At 28.3% G+C, this 24,126-nt stretch overlaps 1 protein-coding gene across 1 annotated transcript in view; it reads right to left on the minus strand.

The window, feature by feature from the left end:
* Positions 1-16,713: 16,713 nt before the first annotated feature.
* The window catches only part of LOC129957532 (myocardin-related transcription factor A-like), an 84,114-nt gene continuing 76,701 nt past the window's right edge, over positions 16,714-24,126 (minus strand). Inside the window, exons 14-17 of the mRNA XM_056069881.1 lie at positions 21,502-21,637; positions 20,217-20,307; positions 18,409-18,468; positions 16,714-17,867 (exon numbers count right to left, since the gene is read on the minus strand). Of these exons, the coding sequence (XP_055925856.1) occupies positions 17,299-17,867; positions 18,409-18,468; positions 20,217-20,307; positions 21,502-21,637 (856 nt within the window). The 3' untranslated portion in view covers positions 16,714-17,298. The remainder of the gene's footprint in view (positions 17,868-18,408; positions 18,469-20,216; positions 20,308-21,501; positions 21,638-24,126) is intronic.

Raw genomic sequence — 24,126 nt, forward strand, 5'->3', positions numbered from 1 at the left:
TGTTGTGTTGTAACTTATGGCAGTTTACAAGTCCGCTGACAGTTATTTGTCAACAATTTAAGCCGAATGAGCGTCTCGTGTTTTTTCGGTAGCGCCAACTAGGGCCAAGAGTGCGACGTAGCTATTCGCACAACCTTTTTACAGGGCTGACTTCATTCTTGCATTTCATTCACTCATGCACAGATCGTAATTTAGACCTAAATCAGAGAACGATCACCTCTGAACCAGTACCCCCAGTAGTATTACTCTCGACATGGAGGACTTTGTGACCACGACAGATTTATACGTGCGCCAGCCACTACACACACGGAGAGCCTTCGGCCTGTGGGGTTCGAATTCGCAACTGTATGAAGTATATTCTTTCAAGGTGGCTTCTGTATATTTAGATTTACAAGAACTCAACCACATAACAATAATACCCAATTTTGAATACATATTCAAATTCTCCAGATTAAAATTGTTCGAGTGCATATAGCATTTTGTAATTTTTAAATAAACAGTTGATGTGTTGTGAATAATTGAACTTTGGAATCTGTTAAATGGGAGTTCCTAATTTTTTTTTAAATTTCGAGATATAATGAATCTTTTATTATAATTCCTATTTTGCTTTAAAAAAATGGGTGAAACAAAAGATTTTTTTTTTAAGTATGAAAGTGCATTTATTTTGTTTTTTTATTAATTTTTAAATTTATATGTTAATAATTTTACTTAAAAAGGCGGGACAAAAATTTTGATATCAATAAAAGCAGACCTAATAATATAAGTAATATCAATAGCAAGACATAAAAGAACTGTTTCAAATTATATTCATCTAAAGAATTTGCTGGCTGAAATAAAAAAATAAAAAAAAAAAAACTCAAAAATGGAATGAAAAACAGACTGTCTTCCAATGTTGCTTTAAATTAAGATTTTTATTCTATTTTAAGTAAATAATTTTTTTTTTAATTTGATACATGTAACATATCTTCACTTGAAATTAACCAGAGAAGTTGCATTTTAATTACTAAAAGAACAAATGGAAGCCGATTAAATTGTAATTAGCAGGAGTGATCTTCTCGAAACTTTCTGGCACATTTGCTAATAAAGATATTACATCCCTTTTCTCAGCATTAAAATGGTGGATTTTGGGCACGGAACGTGAACGCACAAGTGGTCAGATTTTTATTTTGCCACATAAGAATTATCTCAAATCTGAGGGGGGGTTCCGACAATTCCAATATTTTCACTTTGTATACGACTGGAAAATAAAAATATCTTATGAGGTTATTAATTAATTAAAAAGACAAAAAAGTAAATGTGGCATTAAGCGCGAATTAATACAGTTCTTGAAAGTATCAATTTGGAATTGTAGTATCAATGTCTGTTTGTTGTCCCCTGGTTTCAGATATAGACATTGAATAATTTCGTCAACATATTCACATTACACACACACACACACACACAAAAAAAAAAGCAACAAAAAGGAAGTTTTAATGCATCAATATCTCTGATGCATTTCAATCCATATTTGTATTTCCAAAGTTTCAAATCAAAAGAATAGGTATAAAAAATCGTAAATTGGAAGAAACAAAGAGAGAAGATTTGGTTAAAAGGCCATAGAGAGCGCTACATGATGAGACCGATGAAATTAGTTGATTTGAATTATTTATAAGCTTTTTGAGATGTGCTCATTCCAATTGTTTTATCTCAACTTGTTCAAAGCACTATTTTCACAAGTTTCTAAAAGTACTTTCGTTTCCTTCTTAGAAATAGAAAAATGAAAAAAATTAACATTGAATGGGCGGAAAATTGAATACGATATTTAAAACGTATAAATGAATAAAACATTGTGTACTAAAATAAAATAGAAACTCTTTAATTTAGACTGCGCAGTGTTTAGACTTTTGAAAAAATAACTTTTTCTAAAATATTTCACTAAATTAATTGTTTAATTCGTTTTCTGGTAAACAGAAATCTAGCATGAAAAAGGGTGACAGTTATTTAAAATATCGTTTGGTGGAATGATTTTAATGATGTCAAAATGTTTGTTTTAAATTAAATATTTTAATTTCTTTTATGATATTTGAATATAATGTACTGGTTCTTGATCATATTCATTGTATGAGAGTAAGAAATTTAATTAATAGCATAAAAAGTGTATGCAATTATAAATGTCCATTTCGTATTACCATTAAAAGTGAATAAAGCATGTATGCTGATTTTTTCTCTTGTAAAATCAACATACATGCTTAGTCTTCTTAAATTTTTACAAAGGCATTTTCAACATCTTAACCCTTTAATGCAATGTTTTTATTTCCATTTATAATTTACACATGACTGTTCCAAAGGTAACAATGAATGTTTGGAAACCCTTTTTTAAATGCTTTTTGATAATTTATTTGATAATTATTATTTTTTAATTTATAATGTTGCCATTTGGCACATTTTAATTTCACAAAAAAATATTTTAAATAATTTTCTTCAATTATATGCAGCAATTCTAAACACATGTATATTGTAAAAAATATTTAAAAAATCATTGTAGGGTTAAGTAAGTATGTATTTAGTAATTTTGTGTCAGCAAAATTTCTGAAAATACATATGTACCTAAATTTTTATAATAACTTACATTGACTCTGAACAACATAAACTAAATAGGTGTTTATTACCCCCCCCCCAAAAAAAAAAGTAGTGTCAAAAACAAATAATGTTAAAATATTGATTTAAATTTTAAAAAAAAGGAATAATGGATTATTATAAATTTCTTAATTATTTTAAACAATTTTTCATTTATCATAAAACTTATACTTACAATACAGTAAAATACTTAATGTTTTGAAAAGTTTTGGAGTCTCTAGTATTATTTTGTTTTTATTATAATACTACTATTTGGTAGTGTTCATATTTGATATATATTTTGTTTTATTCCCTGTGTCAAATTTTTTTAGATATATTTTACTATTAAACGAGCCAAATTTAAAGGAAGTCGAGCTCAAAATACCATTAGTTTCTAAGATGGCACATTTGTTGAATTTCATGTTAAATATTTTAATTTTGTGTTGTAGTAATTGTTTGTGTGTTTAATATTTTGTTGTTGAGATTTAACGATACTAGTCTTTCCTTGTGATGGGTAAAATAAAACGTATTAATACAACTTGTTACTGTTTTATTGATTTTTTTTTTTTCATTTCTTGAGAAGCATTATTGTTATTTAATAACCAGCTGGAGTGGTCTTCCCGAAACTGTCTTGCATATTTTCTAATAAATGTATTTCTGCATTATTAACTGCATGCCATTAGCGAACAGTAGTTAAGAAACAGCCTATTAGTTAACGATTAATCGCTGACATGCGGTTAATGCAAAAGTACTAGAAAACCGAATGTGCATCTCGGACGCTTTTTACTTTGTCGTATACGAAATATAGAGAAAGTATAGCAATACTCAAAACATTTTAACTCGAGATTTTGACGAATCATCACGTTTTACACCTCTCCGAGTTAGAAAAAATATTTTTGAAAAATGCCCGTCTGTAACTAAGAACTCAAAAACGCTTTCAGCTAGACGGATGAAATTTGATATACGGTCTTCAGAGCAAATCTGTCTGTCCGGCAGTCCGAATAACAAGAGAGAGAGAGAGAGAGAGTTAGATAGATAAAATTTGGCGCATAGATTTAATATTTATAGTGTAGAGAACTATCAAATTTTGAGCCAAATCCAACTAAAAGTTGATAGTCTGTCGGTCTATATTTTCAGAAACATGTATATGCGGTAGCTCAAAAACACAATGACTTAAATATTTGAAATTTGGTACGTGATTTTCTGGCTACAAGTATAATTGTGTAAAATTTTTGTTTCAATTGGCAGGGAAAAATTTGTTTAAAACACAATTTCAATTTTCGGATACTATTAATCTCATCTCAGTCGCTAAGAATCACACAATTGATTCAGTAAAAATGTTAATTTCAAGCTAGAAAGTGTCTCATTATTGTAAGCTATTCGGTAAATATCATAATCTAAATCTGTTAATAGACATTTAGCAGACGATTCCTTTTGAGACATTTTATTACTGCTACTATTTTTATTTTGTTAAAATATTATTAAAAGGTAAAAGCAAACGATTTTTTCTTTGATAAAAATATTTTATTAATATTTCGTTTATTTCTTGTATAATAGTTGATGATCAGTTGTAAACCTTTTGGAATCTGGCAATGGTTTGTATTGGGTTGGCAACTAAGTAATTGCGGATTTCACTCATAGATGGCTTCAGTTGAATTTTTAGATTTGCAGACATAGTACAAATGTAAAACACATTTTGTTATTTGATAGTTGGCAATTCAGCTGTCAATCAGTAAAAAAAGTTTTTTGATCGGTTGCGTAGTTTTCGTTTGGCGTTCGTTGAAAAATGGAAAATCAAAAGGAACATTTTCGTCATATTTTGCTTTTTTATTACCGCAAAGGGAAAAACGCATCGCAAGCTCATAAAAAGTTATGTGCTGTTTATGGTGACGAAGCCTTAAAAGAACGGCAGTGTCAAAATTGGTTTGCCAAATTTCGTTCTGGTAATTTTTCACTCAAAGATGTAAAAGCTTCATGTATCACATACATGCATTGAAAATCACTTAAGACAACTTGGCTATGTTCAAAAACTCGATACATGGGTTCCTCACGAACTGAAAGAAACGCATTTAACGCAACGCATTAACATCTGCGATTTGCTAAAGAAACGCAATGAAAATGATCCATTTTTAAAACGACTGATAACTGGCGATGAAAAATGGGTTGTTTACAACAATATCAAGCGGAAAAGATCGTGGAGCAGGCCAGGTGAATCAACTCAAACAGCATCAAAAGAAGGTTTTGTTATCAGTTTGGTGGGATTACAAAAAAATTGTCTACTTTGAACTCTTACCACCCAACCGAACGATCAATTCTGATGTCTACATTGAACAACAAACGAAATTAAACAATGCAGTTGAAGAAAAGCGGCGAGAATTGACAAATCGAAAAGGCGTTGTATTCCATCATGACAATGCAAGGCCACACATGTCTTTGGTCACTCGGCAAAAATAATTGGAGCTTGGTTGGGATGTTTTGCCAAATCCACCATATAGTCCTGACATTGCACCATTTGATTACTTTTTGTTTCGATCTTTACAAAACTCCTTGAATGGTAAAGATTTCAATAATGATGATGATGTCAAATCGTACCCGATTCAGTTTTTTGCTAATAAAAACCAGAAGTTTTATGAACGTGGGATTATGATGCTGCCTGAAAGATGGCAAAAGGTCATTGATCAAAATGGGCAGTACATTACAGAATAAAGTCATTTAGTTCCATGAAAAAATTGTCTTTGATTTTCTAAAAAAAATCCGCAATTACTTAGTTGCCAACCCAATAATATGCTGTTAAGTTGAAAGAATAAACAAGCCGATGGGATTCTAAAATGCTTGGAGTATTATTTTAGTTTTTAAGATGCTCTGCAAGCTATAGTTTGAAGCTTAAGAAAACGGGTAGCTTTCTAGAAAGCATGCAAAATTAAGCCAATGCCATACAAGGCCCTCTATGACAACGCTTTTATTAGAAAATATGTGGAGAAAGTTTTGGAAAGACCACTCCAGCTTGTTTAAAATCAAAATTTAACACCGAACTACAATTGTAATAATAAGACTACATACCAAATTTAATTCAATTATTTATGCGTATTTGAGTTATTGCGTTACATGCTGGAACCGACAGACCGTCAATCCCTTGAAGCAAATTTTATTTATTTTTTTATTTTTTCATTGATTGTGTTAACTTTTATTCGGACTGCCAGACTTCCTCTGAATGGATTTCATTCAAAATTTAATAGAAATTCTCAAATATAGTGTTAAATTCATATACCGAATTTCAACGATTTCCCTAGAAGCGTTTTTGAGTTATCATTTTCACAGACAAATAGACCTAATTCCAAAAATCTGTGTTTCGAGCTCAGAGAGATCTAAAACATCAAGATTCGAATTTTTCGATAGTTAGAATACTTTCTCATTGTTATACTTTGTATTCAAAGATGTAAAATTTATTTTGACCCACTTGGAAGAAAAAAGACAATTGTAAGAACTTCCTCTAGCCCTTTTAAATATATTTATTTATCTCAGAAATAGCATTGTTTCATTCCACAAAATATATTCGCTTATAGTTTCGTTGTTAAATAAAAATGAAATCTATGATCGCAAATTTCAAGTTATCATCGAGAACATTTTTAAGTCACGAAGTATCAATCCAACTGAAAAACACCTCACATGACACATATTTTGCAATCACCAACCATGTTTTTTTTTTTTTCCCTTCCCATCTCAAAATTGTTACAGCTCCCAAACTTTTTTGCCAGCTAGAAAAATTGAAAATTATATATATTCAAAACACATATTTTCAAGCAATTTCGTGGTTGAAGAGAGAGAAGACACTTGAATTTTTAAACTTCGTTTTAAAATTCTTACTTGTACATAAATTATGCTTCGTTCCCGGGAAGCATAATTTATGTACAAGTAAGAAGCGACGAAGTACGTCAATCTACATCACAACACAAGAGAAAAAAGAAAGTAAAGAGAAGGAAATAGTTTCCCTCGTTCATTATACAGTGAGCCACAAAATTGAGTATACACTTCTAAAACTTTTAGACTTCTTCCAATTACAAATTAAATATTGATTTAAAATAGATAATTTTTTTTTATCCTAGATACTTTAACCTCTGCTTTACCATCCTATAGTTAACTTATTTATTACGAAAAAAGTTAAGCGATTCGAAGAAAAGATAGAAAACCATGCCACAAAATTGAGTATACACTTCTTATATTTGTAAATTTTGCAACCACTTATTTTAGTTTCAAATTTTCTTTAAAGAGTTTTAGGAGTTGCTGCTGCTTATAACACGTGTTATTGCACTTCAACGCTTTTAAATAGTATTTTTTCTCATTAAAAATCGTAAAATGAGCTCTCGTAGAGAAACTACTGAATCTGAACGTTTATTAGTGGTAAAATGGTCGAAAGATGGCAAATCTCTTCCAGAAATCGCTTCGTTGATTAGTGTAACTCATGGTTGTGTCCAAAAAATACTACAGAAGTATAAAAAATCTGGATCTGTGGCCAATATTCCTGGAAGAGGACGTAAAGAAACACTGAGTACTACCACGACCCCCACGACCCCCGTCTATCGGGGGTTGTGGTCTGGGGCACGTTAAATCCGTCGGCGACCGGACAGGCAGACTTCCACTGAACAGATTTTGCTCAGCACTTCATAGAAATTTACATATTTGTTGAAACGGCTGCATATGAAATTTGTCTACCTTAAAGTGTTTTTGAGTTATCTTTGACAGACAGACAGATTCATAGTGCCATAATGTAAAAAGGTTTTGGAGTCGGGTATTTTCATCAAAATCTTGATTCGAATTTTTTAAAGATTCTATACTTCGTATACGGTAAAGTAAACATGAAATATTACATTTGAAACAGTCATAGGTAATGCTTATATTGCTATCGAATGATCCAGTATTTATTGTAAAATAAGTAATATCAAAGTACAAATATTAGAAATATAATATACAAATCTAGGCTTGTTACAAAGCTTATATTATTGAAAAGCTTTGAAGTTTTTAACAAATGCCAAAAGATTTATTCGACAAGAACTGAAAGTTTATCTCTGCATTTTAAATATATTTGAAGAAATTAATTATCGTTTGCAAATATTATTTCATTTAAATGCAAATAATAACTTTTCGTGAAAGAAAGCACAAATATATCGTTTACTTTTTCATTTAAAATGGAGGAGGAAAAATCGTCTGCTTTTCTCAATTAATATTGGATTTTATCTTAAATGTATTTAAATATTTATTAAATTTATTAATCATCAGCTTTTAAAAAAATATATTCTTAAGCATTTATCTATTAATTGCGTGCCATTGCAAGCTTTAGCTTCATTATTGCAAGCTATTATGACAACCATAAATATTTCGTAAAAAATCGTATTGAAAGAGTAATTTTATTTTAGATTCAAATGTTTAATATAAATATTAAAGCAAGACAAATAATAAACTGCTTGTTTGGTACAAAACATTCAACAAAATTTGAATCAAGATTTCTTATGAACTGCATGCATGACAGCTGTACTTCAGAATTGAAAAAACTTCTTAAATACGACACTGATGATAATATATTGCCGAAATTTCGGTCCCTCACAAATTTAAATGTGAACATTTTGAATCGTGTGCAGATACATACACGGATGGCCTGTGTTTCTGATTATCAGTAAATGAATGATTTTCTTTGTTTGCCAAAAATGGTTTAATTCTACTTAAGAAAAAAATAACGAAGTCCGATAAAAATAATCAAAATAAAAAATAATAATCAAGTTTTAGAATAAATTTTCTGATCATTCCCGGTTAAGAGTGTAGCTGAAACAATTGCATGAGATTTTATAAATAGATTATTTTACTTGATACCGCCACACCCAAACATTTCGTACGCAGCCTTAACTAGCAATTATGCTCATTTTTTCATATTATTTTGACAGGGCGGCGTGTTTCGCACTGTTGGCACTTTAATTGAAAATTTGGAATTGTAAGAGAAAATTCATTCTTACCTGTCATTCCAGTAACTTCTAACTCGGAAGAATCGAAGTATTCCAACATGAATTAGATCATATAAATATCGAACTCATTAATCCAAGCATTCTCATTTTTATCATCTGTTTTATTTGCTGGAAGAGGACACAAGCACAGATAACTATATATAAATATTTACATATTTCATTTTACGCGCAAGAATTCTTTATACAACATACAGCCATCATTGGTTCCGTTCTTACACACTTCATCAAAACTGAAAAATGAACCGAAACTGAGACTAAAACTAACATCTGTTACTGTGGGATCATGAGAGTTTTTCCTAACGTCAAAAGAGTCCTGCGCAAAAGAATTACATAATATTAATAGACATTAATTAATTTTTTCTTGTTGAACCAGTTAGTGTCCAAAAGCTAATAATACATTTAAAATGCACTTTTAAATCAAAACAACAGCACATAAATAACAACACTCTCAATGAATTCAATTTCTTTATTAATACATAATGTATTAGCATACAAAAAACTAAAATCAGTGATGAGTTATTTCTTCCTAAAAATCCTTGCACCACAGTCAATTTCGCAGAGCACAGAACTTTATTATTCACAATAAAGATGTTTACAGATATTGGCAATGGAATTATCAAACAGTGGAAGCTTCCAAGTATTTATTTTATTTTTCTGGCAAAAAATCACAGACACATACTGTTTAGGTTCCGCATTTGAAACCCAAGCAGATACTTTCTTTACAAGACTAAGGCACCGCAGTATGAGCAATGAATACAAACTCAAAACATAGAAAGCGAGCAACTTTCAGCTAAAAAAGCCACGGCACTCAGAATAACTTAGATGTGAATATGAGGAGAGATGCAAATGTATACACATTTGCAATGCTCTTTGAATTCTAATTAATAATGAACAATTTCAAACCAATTCTGATTCACCTAGGGTAAGATTGGTGTTAACAAAGAAAGAAATTATACATAATAAATGATTTGAAAATATTTACAGAAAAATACAAAATATTTATACATATAAACCAATATTAGATATTTTTTTATATAACACCACAAAGGTTTCTGAACTGCAAAAAAATTCAATAAAAAGCTTATTTACACGAAAAAATCTTTAATTAAAAAACCCAAATATTCATAAATAAATCATTTGACAATTCTGATTATTAAACAAAATGTTCATAAATTTTATAGGAATACTAAATTTTTTTTAAAGAAACTGCCCAATTCATATCTCAAAAATCATGTTAAATGTTTACCTTTACATTAAAAATAATTTTGGAATGAAATTTTAACTTAATAAAATTGTTTTATTTTTCATAAACATTAATTTTCTATCAATACACCAAGATATTGTATTATTTTAAAATTACTTACTTGAAAAAACAAAATATAAATATATCTAGATAATCATGATAAGTTGAAAATAAATACTAAATCATGTTTAAAAAATAGAAAATTTAATTAAAAATTTTTTGAGTCTTTCAATCAGAATAATTGGCAACATAAGAGTGGTACAAGTTAAGATTCACCTTGAAAATTACACAAGTTCAGAAACCCATACTAGAATATATATAATAATGCTCTTCACATAAATTGTATACATCATAGTTTCACAAGATAAATTAATCTCATTTCTAACTTTAATATCAACTTTTATTTCAGTACGTATTTAGAAACTGTTCTTTTTTGTCATTTCACAGTTGCATGTCATGTAACATAATTGCTGGGTAAAGATAAATACAGTCGATTAAGGTTAAAAATAAAATACACTGGTCTTTAAAGACGAAAAAAAGTCAAATGTACAGAACAGCAAAAGTCAGAGCTTCTCAATCTATAGCAATTGAAGTCATTAAATAGCTTTTCTTCTGCTTAAATTTACCCCTTTCATAATTTTAGCTGTAACTCTAATTAGCTTTATTAGCTAATTCTAACTTCAGCTATAACCTTAATTTTTGAAATAAATCTCATCATTTTAAACTCTGATATGATGACAAGAATAACTGAGCTAATCTGCCTTTCCAGAATTTCTCGCTACATCAGATGAAAATACAACAATAAGAAACATTTCAGAATACCCCAGTGCATAAAATACAAGACAAACTTTATGTGATATATACATATTTGAAAAATTTGAGTAAAAATTTTTCTGTGAAATAAGTGCATTATATTGCCTTTACTACATGAATTTAAATATAGTTCATCTGATTAATTGACATTGTCTGATGTTAAAATGCACATGGGATTAAGAAACTGCAATAGAAAAATATATCCAGCAACTTTTTCCTTCAAAAATAATTAAGAATATTTTATGGTTAGCTACTTTTGAATTGAATGCAATAAACTCTTTTACATTTTATAAAATATTATATAGTGTCCACTCTTAATCCAAATACCCATACAATAAATACATAATAATATAATATGTGGTTATGAGAACATAAAAAAAAAATGTATAAGAATTCTTGAACAAAGACTTCCTACCATTTAATCGGCTTAAGCCAGCAAAGAAAATATGTTCCCAGATTTTTTTTTAATTATTATTTTTTTGTATATATTAGATAATTTGATCTCAGATATATTTTTATTACCTAATTCTATTAGAAATGTAATTAATTTCTTTTAGTGTTTGCAATTAAAGATCAAAATTCATCACTTCAACATATTCAGGAAAACTCTATTCCACAAAAGGAAAAAACTTTTTATGCAATTTAGAGGCTGAATGTTTTAATGTCATTTTCAAGTAAAATATAATGAATTCATGAAAATTTTAAATAAATCTGAAATGCAAAAAATAATAAATTATTTTTCTCAAAAATTTCCTATTATAACTGTATTATTTTCTTCTGTACAGTTATAGAACTATAATAGTTTAATTTATTTTGCAATTACAAAAAAACATTTACTTTTTGGGTCATTTAAGGAACAAATATTAAAAAAAACAAAAGTTTAAAAATTGTGATATTTTATCAAGGCAAATTTTAGAAGAAATGGAATTCTAACAATGTGACTTCACAGAATTTTAATTTTTTTTTCAAAACATGAAAATTACATATTATATATATATTCCCAATGATGTTTATATATAAGATTCTTTGGGAAAAAAAATTAAATATTTTAAGATGTGTATTAAGATTTAAATGTGTATCAAAATGGTTTTAAAAATTACCTAGCATTTTTCAAAAACCAAGAACAAATATCAGTGAGATGTCAATTTAATATATAAAATATATCTTTAGGAGATTAATTCAGGTGTTTTTGCTTAATGGCTATCTAGTAACAGTTATTTTTCCTTAGAATAGATAAATTTAGAAACCATTTTTTAAAAAATTAACTGATAAAGCTAATAATATCAATATGACACATACATTGGTTTTCTCATAACGAGATTAAAAATTTATCTTATAAAATAATGAATTTCTCACTAGAGCAAGGGAAAGTAAAATTGACGATTCTTAAGGAAAGCTTAATAGTAAATTTTAAAAATTTGATATATTTTATATTTAGTAGGAGTAATAAGATAGCTCGAAGAGGCTAACATGCTTTAAAAACTATAAATGATCAAAGAAAAACCTTCAAGTGGTATAAAAACAAAAAGTGTGCAAGAGATTTTCATCAGCATTTTTAAGAGATAAATATATATATTTTTAGCAATTTCATTTAAAATTTTTAAGATTAATGTGGAATTTTATACTAGAATAGTTTGATTAATTTATTATTTTAAAATAAGAGCATTCTTTGAGTTTGATCTTGAATTGTATCAGACGATATCTAATAATGAATTTTGCAATTCAAATTTTCATGCTATATCAGCATAAGTCTGGTCCTCACAGAATTAGCATAAATCTCAGATTTTTTGCAAAATTTGATCTGGAATTTGTAACTCTTCAGTAAAAAAAACTAAAATTCGGATACCAAGCAATTGTGGATGATTCAACTTTCTAGAAAATAAACTTAAATATTTATCCGAAATCTCTTAAAATACTAAATATTATCTACAACTTTACAATATAGAAGTGGCAAAATAATTTTCAAAAATTGTTACAACAATCCCATGATTGAGAAGCCCTGATAAAAATCACTACAATTATCTAAATGCAATATAACATTTACAATAACAGAAAGAACATTTTTAAACATTTCACTAAAATACAAAATCCATGCAATCTTGTATAGGCAAGATTGTAGCATAATAATGAAGGAATGGTAAGCCTGCCACACTAAATAAACAGAATAGAAGTTGGTCTCGAACCAGCAGGCCAACTAAGGGTGACAGAAATTATGTTAGTGAACTTTCCAATAAAAAAAAAAGAAAGTATGATGTGTGGGAAAACATGAGAGTTTGAATGATTTAAAATACTTTTTTGCAGCACCGAATAACCATCATGTAGTTATCATCTTTAACAGCATAGTAAATAAGATCGTTATTACATGTCATTGCATACACAAACCCTTAAAAATTACTTAACTCATTCAGTTACCTAGTTCAAACATCAAACCCACTTCATTATAATTAACATGAATGGGATATTTGGCACCCGTAATATAAGAAAATGTGTAGTTAGCGCTAAATTTTCCCTTGTAATAAAAGCTACTATATTTTCAAAGATGTGGAAATTTATAATTTTTTATCAATAATATCCAAAGTATTTTATTGCTTTTGTTGTATCTTTTATCACTTTTACTGATACTTCTGGAAAAGTCATAAACTGAATGTTAATTTTTAAATACACAAATATGTTGAGAGAAATTTTCTTAGCAATTAACCCATCAATGTCCAATAACTTATTCACAGGACAGCAACACTTCTCTGGCTAAATCGCATGATTTTCATAATTTATTTTTTGCTCTATTTAAGAAGTCAATATATATTCTCAAACAATCCAGTATTTTTTTTCTAACTTTAGTTTTGATTTATTTTTTAAGTACTGCAGAGAACTCATTTAAAGATTTTTCAATAACTTTTGAAAAAAAAGATCATTTTTTTAGATTGAATTTTAATTTAAATTTATCTTAATTTTGTTTGTTTATACTATAACAAGAGAACACAGACATTTATGCTTTGGATTACATAAGGCTTTAACAGGTAAAAAATAAAATAAATTTATCATATAGCTAAATGATCTCTAGATTCTTTTTAGAGGATATTTTAAAATTTTCATCTTCATATAAAAAAGCAATCACAAGTATTAATAAGAATTTTGTGATATATAAAATTTTCTTCATTTCCAAATTTTGAACACACATTTAAAATTTAATTAATTTCTAAATAAATTTCCACAACTCTAAAATATTTGCTCTCATTAAATGGGAAAACTCTACAGTTGTACAAATTTTCAATAGAGTTAACAATATATCCACAGAGTTACTATTAAAGCAAATATATAAAACAGAATTACCTAAAAATAGAATATTAAAAACTAATACTAAATTTTTGTCTAACTAGAAAATTACCGCTATTAAGTCAAAATATAATTAAAATGATAGAATTAAAAGTCTTGAGCACTTGTACACAGTTTACATATAATGAAAATTTTTTTTACAAAAATTCTAATTCCATTTAATCAGTGAAATATGGAAACAAAACTCATGAAGGAATGGAAAATTACCTCGAGGCAGATTGTATAGCTATTTTTTGTATTTTAACACAGTAACTGCAATGCGAGTTGCATTGAATTCACGCTATTAAGCTATTCCTACTATAGCAGTTAATGTGTTAAAGCATGAGCATGCTTGGTTAGACTTAGCTACACGAAAAAATGTAGAGTATTTATTAACCCTCTGAGTGAACAATAGTTATTTTTCTTATTCCTGTTCAGTTGAAACTATAATAACAACTAATCAGGTATGAGTGATATCAAAGGTGTAGCATATTCAAAAGTTTTAGAAAACCGTCATAAAAACTCCTGACTGGTACTCCTTCAAAATAAAATCTTGGTGATCAAGAAAATTGCTTCAATTCTGTAGAGAAAAAAATTGCAAAATTGATTGAAAATATCAAGACCAAATATCAACATTTATGATTTACTTCATTTTTATAAGCAAATTACTTCGATTTGTTTAGAAAAATGTCTTTTTTTAACTACGTAAATCATATGCATATATGTTATTATTTATGTGTGTATGATTATGTTTTTTAACAGCCAATCTACTTAAAAGATATAAAAAATAGAAGAAACACTTATGATTTTTTATTTAAAAAAAATGGAAATATTTGCAAAGCATATTATATATATTCATTCTGTTGTAAAAATTTTAAATACCACAATTTCATGAGATTTCAAAGCACTATTTTAAAAAAATTAATTCAAAAACTGCACGCAATGTACTGGTTGACTTAACACCTGTACATTGCAGGTGTAGCATGTATAAAATCCTATTAATGTAACTGGGAATCTTAGAGGTCATATTGATCAATATTTCACTTAAAGAGTTACGCATGTAATTTAGATTTCGAAGAAACATGTCACTCATAGATGATGCTGCAAAACTGTTTTTCATGCCAAAGAGGTTGCGAGCTTTAAAATTTGAAGAAATCCTTTTATGCAAAATATCCACCCTAATAACGATCCAATAGTTTGATTTCTAAACTTTTATGAATAGTCATATACTTTCAGTTTGAAAAATGGTATTTTATGTTATTTGCCTCAATAAACATACTGATCTCTAGCCCTATTAATATTCTGAAAACACTAATATTTTAAAAACTAAAAAAAATCCACCGTTTTATAATTAAACTATCCAGATTATGAAGTCATGATTATCATTATTTTAGATCATTTCAGACTTCTTGAGGAAGATCCATCAATCCAAATAAAGAATCCTCAAAGCTTTCACCAACTGGTTTAAAATAATAAAATTCGAAATTTTCCTTTGGCCACAGAAGTGTAGAATCAATATATATTGTTTGTCAAAAATACTTCACCAATTATGATTATGACCAGAAAACTGTATAAAGATTTCACCATTTCTTCAGCAGTTATTTAGTGCCTCATACTACATAAGAAATAATTCATCACATCATTACAGGCATTTTTTCAAATGGAAGTATATGTCTGAATGTTTATAATTAGGTGTCAAGTCATGACCCTATATATCATGTCTAAAAGTAATGCATGAATGAAGTCTTTATTAACCAATATGTTCATGAATTTATCATAGTAAGGCAATTTTCAATTGTTGGCTATAATTCATGTCATTAATCAGAAAAAAAAAACATAATCTATTTAGTTTAAATGATCACTAGCAAAGTCTTGTTCTTCAAGCAGCATCAGCCAGTAGAATTTTACTTTCATCTCGATACCTAGCCACTCAGAGGGTAAAAATACAAAAAGGTAAATGAGGAAAAGATAGAATTCACTATTTAGACATATTTATACACATGAAGCGAGATTACTTCCAAAGATATCTCCAGCCTATGATATTTAAAACAGATCAAGTGGCAAAAACATACCTGCATTCATTTCCAATTTCTACTACTTTTTTTTTTCTTTTGTAAAGCTCAGACATGCCATTCAAAAACCAGTTTCATATAAAAGATTAATCAATGGACAAGGATACTACTTTAAATTACTATATGAATTGTTGGAAAAGTTTAAAACTGCTATTTTCAATGTAATATATTCACACAATCAACCCTCATAGCATGACATTTTCAGCTATTCAGAATGCTAAACAAATTTTTTGACAGACAGAATCAAACCATAAGAAAGGAAAAAACTGTTGACTTTGGTACTATTAATTTATATATTAGCATCACATATATAAAATAGATTACTTTGTTAGTTAAAATGCAAAAATAAAAAATATATACATTAAGATTTTACATAACATGCAATTTTATATTAAAATCTTCAAATTACAGTAAATATCAATTTAATTTGAATATTTGCATCTTCACAAAATCAATTTTAAAAAGATGAAAATATGAAGTAAATCACATTGTACATAAATATTTATTAATTAATTGAATATCACATTTGATTATGCAATTCATTTTTCAATAAACACAAATTTAATTAAACATATAGATTACTTAAAGAAATATTTATACATTTTTATTACTTAAAAACAAATTTATTCTTCTTCTAATTAGATTTGATAATAAACTGTTTGAGAGAATTTATCTTCAGTGCATATAACAAATTTATTAATAAAAAAAATGATTAGGGGATTCAAAAAATTGAGATGAGATAGTATATTTCCAATTTTAAAGCTTGTAGTTTCAAGAAGAGAATAAAAACTGAAAATTATACAGAATATTTTAAATGTCCAACTAAAAGCCTATTCATAACTGATTTTTCAAGAATTTGCCACTTTGGGGTTTAGATACTTTGCTTCAAATAATAAATCAGCATTGGCATCTCATAAATTAAATTTACTACATCTTTAACAAAATTTTACTTTGCATTTTATACTTTTATTCTGAAAATTTCTTATTATATATTACATTTTAGTAATTATTAGGAACTAACATACAATTCACATACTTATAAACCAATTAGAACATACTAATTGCAAAACCGTCATGCTATAAAGGGCCAACTGCAGCTCTTAATTCACTCATGTTAACCCAATTTTCACATGAGAAAAAAAATGAACTGTATTTCAGTTTGTCCGTAAATGAAAGGATGGGACATTTAATTGCAAACACTTTTTTCTTATTTATGAGTTCATGCAAAATTTTTTATCACAAATGCTACATTTTAAGTGGCATAGTCTATTTTATCCCAACTTAACAAATTGGAGTCTGATGGCAGTTTGAAGTCGAGGTTGTCCAAGGAGAACATGTCCAGAGTTTCCTGCCCACTATCCATACTGGGCAGTAAAGGATCACTGTTATCACCATTAAAGCTACTAATCCGATTCTGGTTGGTATTGGGCACTGAATTATTGTTAGTCAAGATATCCAACCAATCAGTGAACTCCACATCCATATCCAGATCACTATATGATGGAGCACAATTGTTTTGTATTTGCTGTTGTTGTTGCAGCGAGTCAGATTTGCTGGACGAGGACTGAGATGTTGGATCATTCATGTCATTGCGATCCAGAACTCCGAGATCCATGGCTTCCAAATCCTGGAAGTCCAGATTCAAGTCAAATACCAGAGGAGGATTTGGATCATTTCTCTCTTCCTGGGGTTTGGGAGAATCATTAAGTTTCATAGAAGTATCAACAGGTTGTTCAGATGTGTTGATGTTGGGTGGACTGGAAACTGATAGGGTAGGTTTTATATCACCAACACTCGGAAAAGCAGGAGGAGCTGGACCACCTACAATAAAAATATAAATGCTCAGGCTAGATAAAAAAAAAAGGAGTGGAATTCAATTATACAATAATGAGCATTTTTTAATCTAATAAAATCTTTATTATTGAAAATCATTTTTAAAAAAGAATAAGGAATGCAAAACAGCATTATATTATATAAATATATGATATATATAAAAAGCCAGATACTTGACTGGATATATCTTGCTGTGAGCTGGATGCTTTTCTTTTCTTTCTTTTTTTGCCATCACAGTTATGGAAAAAATTCCACTTTAAAGATTATTTTATCTTTTTATGGCATAACCATGACCAGAAACTTGAGTAGCATGCTAAATGCATCAATGCCAAGATGGATAATAAGAAAATATAAGAAAATATTTAACCTTTTTCTGTAATTAAGAAGGAACTTTTAATAAAATTTGGCTTTCCATGGAAAAAATTATTCAGGAGATAAAAAATTTCTGGAAATATAGATTATGAAAATTTTTTATTTGATTAATGATTAAAGAGAAAGACAACAAAAAACATTGAAAAACAGAATATACCTTTTTGTGTTTCGGGGGTAGTAGGAGTAGGAGGCTCTTGTGCTGCACTTGGAGGCAATTCTACAAAGAAAAAATATTATTATTGTTAGCAACAATTTAACTTTCCTTCTAAATTTGTGCATTTCAAAAGCAAATGATGCCTGAGACATTGTATCCTTCTTTCCTCCACTAGCTATAAAGATGGATAATGAAGGATAAAGTGTTCACCTTTTTTTAAACTGATCATCTAGAAAAGCATGAATTATTTCTCTTGGATCAATGGGCAGTCACTTACTTTCCATTATTCAAAGTAATAAATTTATAGGCAATATTATCTAAAGAATTATTTTATGTAATTAGACAATCTAAGATCCCCAACAAATATGCTTGCAGTTGAGTCTAATTTTTAATTTTGAATGAGAAAAGAGTAACAACATCTATGTGTATAGATAACACATGCATTCATGATCGATTAACACTAGGTCTTCTTGGAATTTTGCCAAATCTGCCACTTTCAATTATATCACTATTTGCAGCAAAGCATTTTTCATTCAACAACCCTTGTGACTGCAATCACATATGAATTCGAATCATTTTTCAATATGAACAAATGAAACGGTATCAGTATAAGTAAACTAAATGGACTTGAATGATTGAGCCATTTTTATAATGATAAAAATAACTAAGACTAAAATTATTTTGCCCTTTCCAGCACCATTTCCACTCTATCTACATCCAGCATCAAGAAAACCAATGCAAGAAATTTGATGAAAATGAATGTAATTTCCAACTGCATGGAGAATAAATATATATATATAATTTTAAACATAACTCATTCAAACAAAATGAGGATAAAACTTAAATTTATATACTGTACATTTCAATGACAGTTTCATTTCAGAAAAAAAAATGAAATCTATAGTTCATCGTAATACTCTATTGACAATGAAATTTGTGTTCGTGAAAAGAAATAAAAACTTCTAAAAAAATACAAATCTCAGAAAATGTTTTTAATTAATGATCGTAAAACTTAAATTATATTACATACACTGTAGTGAATGAATGTACAAATGAAGAATAAAGTAATTTAAAATAAAGCTTCTTTAACTCTAGATCATAATCCAAAGTGAAAATTTATACATAAATTATGAAGTGGCAAAAACAGCAGCAAAGAATATTTCTCTTGACTTTGATATAAATGAGCAAAAACTATTTATATGATTATTTATGAAAAACTTCGATTTATGAAATTATAATAAAATATAACAAACAAATGTATTTAAATAGATTTTTGTTTGTTATTAACTAATACTCCTTTGCATATTTTGTTTTACCATGTAACCTTTAAAAAAGATAATTATACATATGTGCATTTGTAATCTTTCTTAAATCAAAATTACTATACACTAAAATTAAAAATATTGGGGAAAAAATAAAAATATTTTGGAAAAAAAATCTATAGAAATAATTTAGTTTTTCTGCCTCAATGAATCATTGTTGATTCAAAATAATATAATCAAATAAAAAGAAAGCATTCTATTATCATAAAAATTATTTCAAAAGAGGCACAATATATAATCTGGAGGAAACTTTTTTTATACATATGATACATTTTATTGTCATTTATTGTCATTGTCATTTTATTTTATACATTTTTGATATTAATTTAATTAATGAATAGTGTTTACTCTAATTTTAGAATTTTTAGGAGCATGGAATAATTTTGCAGCCAAATTAGACTAATGGATGCAAAAGTTTAAGAACTTGTCATAAAATTTTATGCAGTTACAAAGTATCATCTGTACACATAACCAAATAACAAAATTTACCTCCATGGCTAATAAGCACATCTAACACATCATCAACTTCTTGGCTTTTGACAGATTTTCTACCACTTCTTTTAGAACCAGATGCCTTTTCCTGGAAAGATGACAGAAAGGATTAATATAGACAAAAGAATAAGGCTAACATCTTAAAATAATTTCTAATAATAAGAGAGAACGTGAATATATCCATTAAACAAATCATGAATATAATAATCATGAAGATTACAGATTCAGCAAACTTAAAATTTTTAATTTTTGAAAGAATAGAATAAAAAGAATTTTCAACATTATCTTAAAAATAAAAGGAATGTTCCAATGATATTAATTTAATTAATGAATAGTGTTTACTCTAATTTAGAATTTTATTTCATAGGATGAAGTTGTGCTCAGTGGTCCAATTACACCAAGCAATTTTCAAGCTTAATATCTTGGATATTTGCCAGACTAAAGGATTATGTAATAAAATTTTGAGATTTAAACAGTATGGTATAATGTTTCAAAAATTATTAATGTTTCTTATTATATAATTTTGATTTTTGGACATTATTACCTAAATCTTATGCAATCTTAAACTTCAAAACATTAAAACTATTCAATGATGCTAGATATATAATTCAGACTTTACTTTTTCTATATCATAATATTTTATCAAAATGCATTTTTAGTTAGAGTCCCAATAATGTGTATGCAAATAAATAGTTTAATTTCTACCAGGATAAATGTTATTATTTTCCCTGGATGTATCGTCCAAGCATGCATAAATAAATGTTATGACTGAATATAGATTCTACTTTACGCTGTTTCACATTCTATAAATTTGAAATGTAACAAGTTTTGTAATTAAAGGGAGGTTTCAAATTAAAAAGTCCGAAATAACATGATAAATTTTTATCGTTTACCAGCTTCTTTACAATTTTTTTTCTTTTTGCTTTAATATAATTTAGTATTCAAACATATTTTGTGAGTTTAAAACAGTAATACATACCACGCAACATTCCCCATTTACACAAAATGGTTGTGCTTATTGATTGATTGATTATATTTACTATTATTTTAGTTTCTAATATGAGCAAGTTTCAAATAAACTCATAAGTTTAAACATAAAATTAAACTAATGACGTCTTATTTAATACGCCTAGATTGGGAAATTATAAAAAAGAAAGAAACTTCCTACAAATTTCATTGAAATAAGACACAGGCAATATTCCTAGTGGACAAGATGGTCACCACACACAGCCAGTAAAAAATATTTGAATATATGGGGCGAAAAAAGGCATAGAATACATACTTGTTTGACTTTAATCTGTGGCTTTACCACTTCATTGTAGTCAGGGGGAGCTTTTTGCAACAAGAATTTTGGATCAATGGTACCTACTGTTATTTTGGGAGCAATAACATTGGAAAAGTTGGGTACAGATGAAGACCTATAAAAAATGCAAATAAAAACAGAATTTAGGAACTTTTTTTTTAATTTACAGAATTTATGCTTTCTAATGCTAAATAACACTATAAAAAAGCTGCAATTTTTTTAACAACAGTTTCTTTCCTTTTTTCTTTTTTTTTCCCATTTTAAAAATAACTAGATTTATTTATTGTGATCTCTTGGTAATGCCCCTAATTCCAAACAAATCGCTACATTTACCTTTAAAAAAAAATTGATAAAAAATGTCTTTTCAACTTCTGGATTTTGTTAGATTAAAAATTAACAGCCATTTTTCTTTCATCTCCTTTCAGAGAACTATTCATTATAAGACACATCTGATCAAGCTTTATATACATCATTATTTTTAAAAGTTTAGCATCAATTATAGATAAAAAGGAAAAAAAAAAAAATGTTTCAATTCTTCTAATAAACTAGTTACTACTAAATGTGATCACTTCGGATCTTGTAAATTTTGATAACATTAACAGATTGAAAACAATAACCAAATTGGTTAAAATCAATTTTAATTTTATCATGTCAAGGAAGTAGGGGGGAAAAAAACCTTGTCTCAATACCTTGCATCTATAATTAATTGGAAAAATAATTTTAAAAACTCATTTATTGCTGTTTATAGACAATTATTGTTTGTGTGTTTCAAAATATTAAAACTTGATTCATTTTGGCATTTAACAAAGGGCTTTCTTTAATACATTTTTCCTCATCGGAATAGTCAGTATTTATAGTTTGCTCTTAATAAGCTCGATTTTTCAAAATTTTACAAGGAAGCGGCTAAGTAATATTTCATTGTATTTCATTGCATTCAAAGTATTGTGTTGACTCGCTTCATGTAAATTGCCATACCAATAAAGATTCATTTTAAATATTCAAATAATTTGTGAAATTCATTTTTCTTCCATAATTTAATTATAAGGAAGAATGTTTATAGCTGTTTAATAGCAGTGTAGCTTTTTTTTTCAACTTCCCCACACCACTCATGTCCAAACAAAGTATCTTGAGATACATATAAATATTGGGTTGGCAACTAAGTAAATGCGGATTTCACTCATAGATGGCTTCAGTTGAATTTTTAGGTTTGCAGACGTAGTACAAATGTAAAACACATTTTGTTATTTGATAGTTGACAATTCAGCTGTCAATTAGTAAAAAAAAAATTTGATCGGTTGCGTAGTTATTGTTTGGCGTTCGTTGAAAAGCGGAAAATCGAAAGAAACATTTTCGTCATATTTTGCTTTTTTATTTTCGCAAAGGGAAAAACGCATCGCAAGCTCATAAAAAGTTATGTGCTGTTTATGGTGATGAAGCCTTAAAAGAACGGCAGTGTCAAAATTGGTTTGCCAAATTTCGTTCTGGTGATTTTTCACTCAAAGATGAAAAACGCTCTGGTCGTCCAGTTGAAGTTGATGACGACCTAATCAAAGCAATAATCGATTCGGATCGTCACAGTACAACACGTGAAATTGCAGAGAAGCTTCATGTATCACATACATGCATTGAAAATCACTTAAAACAACTTGGCTATGTTCAAAAACTCGATACATGGGTTCCTCACGAACTGAAAGAAACGCATTTAATGCAACGCATTAACAGCTGCGATTTGCTAAAGAAACGTAATGAAAATTATCCATTTTTAAAACGACAGATAACTGGCGATGAAAAATGGATTGTTTACAACAATATCAAGCGGAAAAGATAGTGGAGCAGGCCAAGTGAACCAACTCAAACAACATCAAAAACTGATATTTATCAAAAGAAGGTTTTGTAATCAGTTTGGTGGGATTACAAAGAATTGTCTACTTTGAATTCTTACCACCCAACCGAACGATCAATTCTGATGTCTACATTGAACAACAAACGAAATTAAACAATGCAGTTGAAGAAAAGCGGCGAGAATTGACAAATCGAAAAGGCGTTGTATTCCATCATGACAATGCAAGGTCACACATGTCTTTGGTCACTCGGCAAAAATAATTGGAGCTTGGTTGGGATGTTTTGCCAAATCCACCATATAGTCCTGACATTGCACCATTTGATTACTTTTTGTTTCGATCTTTACAAAACTCCTTGAATGGTAAAGATTTCAATAATGATGATGATGTCAAATCGTACCTGATTCAGTTTTTTGCTAATAAAAACCAGAAGTTTTTTGAACGTGGGATTATGATGCTGCCTGAAAGATGGCAAAAGGTCATGGATCAAAATGGGCAATACATTACAGAATAAAGTTATTTACTTCCATGAAAAAATTGTCTTTGATTTTCTAAAAAAAAAATCCGCAATTACTTAGTTGCCAACCCAATAATATGCTGTTAAGTTGAAAGAATAAACAAGCCGATGGGATTCTAAAATGCTTGGAGTATTATTTTAGTTTTTAAGATGCTCTGCAAGCTATAGTTTGAAGCTTAAGAAAACGGGTAGCTTTCTAGAAAGCATGCAAAATTAAGCCAATGCCACACAAGGCCCTCTATGACA

The sequence above is a fragment of the Argiope bruennichi genome, chromosome 11, assembly GCF_947563725.1.
Source record: "Argiope bruennichi chromosome 11, qqArgBrue1.1, whole genome shotgun sequence".
NCBI classification, from domain to species: Eukaryota; Metazoa; Arthropoda; class Arachnida; order Araneae; family Araneidae; genus Argiope; species Argiope bruennichi.